At 51.7% G+C, this 7,705-nt stretch overlaps 1 protein-coding gene across 1 annotated transcript in view; it reads right to left on the reverse strand.

The window, feature by feature from the left end:
• Positions 1 to 7,649, reverse strand: part of Marco (macrophage receptor with collagenous structure) — a 112,111-nt gene extending 104,462 nt beyond the window's left edge. The window contains 4 exon segments of the mRNA XM_036201988.1: positions 3,991 to 4,158; positions 5,539 to 5,603; positions 5,793 to 5,978; positions 7,515 to 7,649. Coding sequence (XP_036057881.1) covers positions 3,991 to 4,158; positions 5,539 to 5,603; positions 5,793 to 5,978; positions 7,515 to 7,649 — 554 coding nt within the window.
• Positions 7,650 to 7,705: the final 56 nt, after the last annotated feature.

Consider the following 7,705-nt stretch of genomic DNA (forward strand, 5'->3'; position numbering starts at 1 on the left):
CAGGTAGTTTTGGAGTGGGGGTATCCATATGGCTAACTCAGCACCTATGTATGCTGAACTTAGCCTTAGAAGAAGTGAGGTTCCCCAACCTCCTCCTAAGACACATTTGGTCTCGGCATGGGGCTGTCTGTGAATGTGCTTCTTAGAACATAATTACCACCATCAAGATTATTGTTCGAATTAGGCATTTACATGACACTTAATATTTCCAAAGCATTATACTCCCGTTTAATTAGTTTTTTCTTGTGACATTCCTGTCGCGTCCCCACTTGATAGCTTGGAAGACTGACAGACTGAAGAGATAAACAGCAAAGCCTGATGAAGAGGGGTCACACCCTGTACAATCTCTTAGCTTCCAGTCTCTCTGGTGATCCAGTCAAGATAAGTCACACACCCCCATCTGCAAATCTCTCACGTCTTGTCAACCTCCAGCTGCCTGGGGTCAAGGCAGCTCCAGGAGAGGAGGAGAGGCACAGAGTCTCTTCCCTGGTAGATTTTTGGCAAAAGGTCCAAATACCATTCAGAAAACGTCCAAGTTCACACTGCAGACACCCTCAGTGTCTTTCCAAACCTCTCTATTAAAGTGCCCTATAAAATCCAGGGCTGTGATTCCCAAACCAGAGTCTCCCAGAGGGAGCTTTTAGCGTCTCCCAAGCCTAATGGGGCTGTTAAATGACAGAGCAATGTGGGTCAGCCAGCGCAGGGCTCCTGAGACCTGAGATGAGACTTCTCTGCCTTGAATCCCAGCAGGATGCTCAGAAGCCCTGGATCCTTCTCCTCCCTCCATCTCTAGGTCTCTTTTTCTTCTTCTCTGGTTAAAGGAGAAATTTCATGGAAAATGGATACTAATCTTTGGGGGCCACCACCCTAAGAATACAGCAGCCCCTCTTCTCTGCTCTCTACTGCAGCAAGCCCCCTGCCTCATCTCTCTGCCCAGAAAGTCCTTAACCTAGTCCTGTGTACTGGAATCAAAAGAAGCTCCATGTACACTAGTTCTGGGTTGATGCAGGTTCTGGGGACAGGTGGGGTGCCCTCCATAGGTAGGTAAGCAGTGTCTGCTGGTAAAGCTGTTCCTTGGTCTCTTCCTTTCTTGTAGCCTGAAGATCCTTTCTTCCATACCTCATGCCCACCCACAACTCCAGGCATCAGGGATGGACAAGATACCGATAGACATGTGGACAAGTACAGGGACAGGATTGCCCAGCAGGACTGGCAAACTCCAGATTCTGTTGCCCAGAAAGCAATCTGGAAAAGTCTTGAATCCTGGCTACAATCCTACAGTAGGGAAACCAACCGTGAGCTGAGGGGTCTGCTCAGAGGGAGTGTTTCTGGCCAGATACCTGAAACTCTAAGACCCATGCTCAGCCTTTGGGGCCTCTGATCTTGGAAGCCAGTGGCAAGAAAAGAAGCAAATGGCATTATTAATGTGGAAGGGCGATTACGACCTCTTCTTTCACTGGGCCACTCTGTATGACAACTGGAGGGAAGATCTGCTTTTGTACTTGTCCAATCCTGTTCCTGGGGCTCACAGTGACATCTGAACCCTGGGAAAAGAGGCGGGACTGATGGACTTAGTTAGATGAGTCAAGGAGCATAATACCAACCACTAGAATGGGCCTGCAGGACCACTGGTCCCCATCTGGGCTCTTCATTTTTTTCTTTCTTTCTTTCTTTCTTTCTTCCCTCCTTCCTTCTTTCCTTTCTTTCTTTTGTGATGGGGTTGGTTTGTGTAGCCCTGGCTGTCTTGGAATTCACTCTATAGACCAGGCTGGCCTCAAACTCCAGAGATCTGCCTGCCTCTGGTGGGATTAAGGGAGAGCATCACCGCCACCTGGCGTTCTTCACTTCTTACAGGCATGCCCTTGGGGCCGGTTATATTTCTCATCCAGTTTCTACCTCTCTAGACAATGGGTCCTCTACTGTTCTGAGCTGTACAAGAACAAGTCCAGACACATGCTGGTTAGTCTTCCAAAAGGAGTGATGGTCAAACCAACCCCGCCCCATCCCTCTCCTGTCTCTAGTTCTCTAGACCTATCTATCGCTACATTCTTTCTATTTTTCCATCTCTCTTCTAAGCACGGGCATAGAAAATTCTCCTGCTGCCCACTGGGGACGGCAGTGCCTGAGAGGAATTTTCTGGGCTCTGGATGGTCCTGGTCTCAGACAAACCTCTTCTGTCTGCTTCTGTCTGGGTTCCAAGGGACCCGGAGAGTGAGTGCAGGCTGCTCTCTGGAAGGCCCCTCTCAGCCACTGCTGACCCCAAGGTGCCTCGGCTGGAAGGCCTTAGATCTAAAGTGTAGTTTAAAGTCTCACCAGTGGAATGTTGAGAACAGGGACTACTAACCACACAGGTGCAGTCAAAGGCCTCAGTTTTCTTGGGTATCAGCGGGAGTTCAGGTGGCCGCTGGAGAGGGCTAATTACTAGAAGCCTGGACCCCGCCCCATCACCTCCACCCCGCTTCACACACTCCAAGCCCTGTGGGAGCCGGCCTCCTGGACTCTGGAATTCACTGCCTTCGGAGGGGTGGAGGATGGAGCGTAGGTGGCCTCAGAACGAGAGTCTCTCAGGTTGGAGAAATTCGACCGGGGTCCGCGGCAAAAGGTCCCAGGTCTCAAGGGCCGCCTCGCTGAAGGTTTGTGAGCTTTGTGGGATTTTGCTTGAGCACGTGGGCCATCCCAGCTACCTTGAGCTTCAAACCCAGATCTGACCTTTAAAGCCAGAGCCCCTAGGTCAGCACACAGAGATTCAGCCGGTCAGGTCCAGTGCAGAGCGCCCAGGGAGGGGCACCAGAGACTTCAGCTCCTAGGGCTGGAGGCCAGCATCCCTGAGAGCTGGCTCCACCCTCGAAATTCTAGAAGGTCAAATCGGCTTGAGCCCCTAGTAACGACAGATACTGACCCCTTCCCCGCACCTAGTTTCCAGGCTTCGATAATTTGAGGCAAGCCGAGAGAAGTCAGCTTTGAAGTTTGAGCTATTCTATACGGCTCTCCACGCAAGCTTGCTCTTTTCTCCTGTCCCCAGTCGGTCTACCAGCTACCTCCGGACCTCAGACACTGGGTACCCTCCTCCTGGGGACTTTTCAGGTCCTTGCTCTCTGCTAGCCTTGGCCCTTCTGACTGCTGCCTGGGCCTGGGTCTTCTCATCTAAGCTACCCACACACGCATCCATTGCGTCTCCACGACAGAAATTCTGGCCGCAGTGCGCATAGTGAGTGCAAGGTGAACGAAGTTTAGTCCGGCTGAAAATAATTAAGTTAGGGGCTGGACAGATGGTTGAGCAGCTTGAGAGCAGAGCGCGGTTGAGAGCAATTGTTCTTGGCAGGGGACCTGAATTTGGTTCCTAGCACCCAAGTCCAGCTACAGCCTCTGGCTTCAGCTCCAGGAGGTCTGACGCCCTCTTCTGGCCTCAGCAGCCACAAGTACACACATACACACGAATAAAACTAAAGTAATTAAGTGTTTTCACGGGCCAGCAGAACATTCTAACCCCGCTCAGAAGAAATCTTGGGATCGTTGAGGAAGGGTTGGCTGGCACACTTGAAATGACTCTGCATCAAATAAGCACAAGAAATTAGGTTGTAGAGAGCATCTGGTTAGTGGAAAAATAGAAAAATCAGGCACAGGTTGTCTATAGTAGTACTGTGTGAGGTCGTGTTTGGTTGAAAGTCAGGGTTGGGGGCAGATCAATCCAGTTCAGTTCTCTGCGTTTGAGAATAAGGAAGGTAAGACTCAGAGGCAATTGGCATTTCATCCAAGGTCACACAGCACAGCACAGGCTGACTGGGCATGGGGACCTAGTCCATACCATTCATTGTCTTTTAAGAATTTTATTTTTAGGGCTCTTTTCTCTCTGATTTTGCCTCTATTGAGGTGAGAGGATCCCAATGAAATCGTTTACCAGGGGATTTTGGTCTCTTTCCTTTTGGATATCAGTTGTTACCAAAAAAGCCAAAACCTGATTCAAACCCAAACCCTGGCTCACAGCCGCACCCGTGCAGTTCTCCAAATGTGTCGACAGGTGGCACTTTCCTCACAGGCAAAAGGGCAGGGGAATCCTCCGGGCCACCCCTCAGCCTAAGGGATGCTCTCCCAAAAGAAAAGGGGAAGGCGCTCAGATGTCCCGACTGAGTGCGGAACTGTTGGAAGGCAGCGGGTATCCTGCGGGGAGCTTAGGCATAGTGGTCCATAGGGTCACCCTTAGAGGTGTCAGCAGCATCTCTCAGCTAGCAGACACCTAACGTCACCGGGCAGGTCGGTAGCTGCCATCTAGGCTCCAGCCCCAGCACCCACCCACCTCCTAAGGTTGCCTTATGTAGGAAGGGGAAGAGTAGAGGGAAAGCGTGGCGACCATTGTCCTAGAGACAGGTCGCTTAATCTGTTCATTCATTATTGACTTCGCCTTTAATATTTGGCTTGGCTGCTTTGATGGCTGGAAGATCGCACTCTTGACTTCTTTGCATAACAATTTTGGGGCTTGGGGCGGGTGCCTTCGGTGTGGGAAAGGAGAGATATGCTAGGAACCGCTTGGGGCCTGTTTTCCAGCCCTCAACCCCACCGCGTCCCACTCCCCTCGCCCCCCCATCTCTCCTTCACATCCTCCAATCTCCCCTCCCCCACTAGCTACCATTCAAGCCAGGAAAGTACTAATTAATGATGCTGCAAAGAAAGGGGCAATCTTCGGTGGTTGGAGAACCCCCCCCCCCCCCCCCCCCCCCCCCGCCACACCTTCATCAAGACAGGCCTCCCTTCCACTTGCCACACATCAGAGGAAGTGATACACTTTGGGGGGGGAGAATGGAGCTCAGTGTACTTGCAGGAGACCACCTCTCCCTGCATTCTCCTGGGACTTAGACCGGAAGACAGTCCACAGCTCCCCTGGCTGCTAACCAGGAAAGCCCTGAGGCAGGCAGCCTTCTCGGTGGAGGTGACCTAGGTTCTCCCCTCTCTGCGTCTGTGGGCAAGGCCTTTGGCTTAGCCGGGTCTGGAGGTCTCTTCTGCTCTTGACCTTGGAACATGTTGCCCAGCCCTCCCCACAATAAAGGCCACAGTTGCTGAGGTGAGTCTGGGTTAAAAACCAAAAAAGCCAGTGACAGTTTAAATCTTGGTTTAAGCATCCTCTTTGCACCTTTCAAAGACAGTCAGTCATGGGGGAGCCGGGAAGGAAAGAAAGGATTAGGCCTCCAACAGCTAGTTTGGGTCAGAGGTCTAAGGTCCTTGCGACTTCACAGGCTTCCAGGGCTCTCGGTAACAGAGAGACGCTACCTTTTCCTCAAAAGTGCACACAAACACGCAGATGCTACAAGCATAGACCCTACAAGCGTAGACCCTCTATCCACACCCGACCTCAGGCCCATGTAAACACCAACCGATGGGCACAGCCCACAAGTGTAAACCAAGCACCCCAAGGTGTACACACACACACAGACATACATACATACATACATACACACACACACACACACACACACACACACACACACACACACGTGCACTCAAACCAAGTCTTTTACTCTGAGGGTTACATACAAACACCCCCACCTCTGCTGGAGCAGGCCCAGGAAGGCCACCACCGTGAAGTGACTCCTTTGGCTGAAGTCTTGATCCTAGTGAGGAAGGAGATAGGACAGGGTGGAGGAAACTCGGGAGACCTCGGCCCTCCTTCTGGTCGTGCCCCTTAGTTTCTGAGGCTTTCCTTTCCAGCATCCTCATCTCCCACACAAAACTTTTTCAAGTTCCCCAGCCAGTGACCGCTGCAGCACTGTCTCGAATGGACATCTGAGTTTATCCAGCACCTTGCCGGGAAGAGGGTCCCGACACTGCAGCTCCGGAGGGCTTAAGGGAGGAGCCGCTGTGATTTCACCGAGGGCCTGTCGGGAGGGAGACGGGAAGGCGCTGGCCTGAAGCCCGGCGTTGGGAACGGGTTCTCGGATTTCTTCCTCCTCTCGGGTCGGTGGGAGAAGAGCCAGACAGCCTAGTCTCTGAGTGCCGAGAGAAAGACCCCTCGGCAAGCAAAAAGAACGTCGGATTTGGATTCTCTCTCTCTCTCTCTCTCTCTCTCTCTCTCTCTCTCTCTCTCTCTCGTTGATTCTTATTTATTTTTTTATCTCGGACTTTGGAGAAGGGTGTAGATCTCCTCCGGAGCACGAACCCACAACAGCAAACCCGGAAGCTGCTCTGCCCCCCCTCGCTCACTCCCACCCTTCACCCTCCTCCGGTTTGCAAACACTCAAGCCAATAGGTGTGGACCCCGAACCGAGCCCCCTGAGCCGGATCCAGGTGCAGCAGCCACTCAGACAGGTGGGGACTGGTGTAGGTGAGCGGGCCCATCGGGCCTGGGGGGTACTAGCGTTCCCAACCCTTCTAAGGAGGGGAGGAAACTAAAGAGGAAGGGAGCCAAAATAAAATAAGAGATGGAATGTCTAGGTGAATTAACTCGAAATACTGCCTCCCCCCCAGAAAGAGAGAGGAGTTGGATCCAAATTGGAGTTTAGGTGCTAGGGTTTGGGTAGGGTTCCCTGTACGAAGACAAACGGGATATTTGATTAAAGATATATATATATATATATATATCTTTAATATATATGAGAAATGTGTGGAGTCTGCTTGATTTCAGGTGTTACAGGGTTTTTAATCCTTGGGACCAGGGCCAGTCTGACTGCATAGTTCAGCTCCAGAACCATTTGGAGGGGGTGGGGACGATGTGCTGGGAGACCAGGGGCCCTGCATCTGGGCTCTATACTCACACACAGCCTGGAACTCGGGTGGAAAACTGCTATCAGCAACCGGCTGGCTTCAGCGTTCCCAGGGACTGAGAAAGCAGGACGGCAGTAGGTCGGGCTCCTGAAACTCAGGGCCCCAGGAGGAAATCACAACAACCCTCCACCCCCATTTCTCACAGCCAAGGGAATGGTATGTGTGTGTGTGTGTGTGTGTGTGTGTGTGTGTGTGTGTGTGTGTAATTAGAGAGAGAAAGAAAGAATGTTTCCAGAATAAAAGGTCTGGGTTGTTCTAACATGACAACCCAACCCGCGAGCTTTTTCTGAGGCTTTCTAGGAAAACAGATTGGGGGGTGGGGGTTTATGCACAGAGGCGGTAAAAGAAAGAGGGAAATTATTCTCTCAAAGCCCCTCCCATGCCCAGGACTTTCCTGAGGCTTACAAACAAAAACTGCCATCCCCAATTCGTGGGTCAACTAAGCAATGTATTTTTCTGAATTTCAGCACCAAAGCCTGCACCCAACTTACTGACCCCCACCCCCACCCCTTGACGACCTCTCCCTGTGCCACTTCCTGCTTCTAACAAAATTCCTGAAGATCCTTAACCAGTACCCAAGGAATCCCCCTCCAGCACCCACCCACCCCATATTGTTAGACCCTCCAAATGAAGACCCAAGCCCCGAGCGAGCGCTAATTGAATTAGTCTATTGAAAAGACTGTCAGGTACAATCACTCGGCTAGAGGCCTCACATTTCCCAAGGTCTATAGGCTTTGGGGACCTGCAATGTATAGTCTGACCTTCTGGCTCATGATAATACCCGCACTTGTACCAGAAATCTCCTCGTATTCACTCTCAACAAAACCGCTGGTCACCCAGTCCCGGTAGGAAGGCTGTGAGCTATTGTGTTGGGACAACTCATTCATGTCCCGCATCGCGCATCGCGCGGCCCCACCGCCATCTGATCTACACTGGAAATGGGATTACCACC

The sequence above is a fragment of the Onychomys torridus genome, chromosome 11 (assembly GCF_903995425.1).
Source record: "Onychomys torridus chromosome 11, mOncTor1.1, whole genome shotgun sequence".
Classification (NCBI taxonomy): Eukaryota; Metazoa; Chordata; class Mammalia; order Rodentia; family Cricetidae; genus Onychomys; species Onychomys torridus.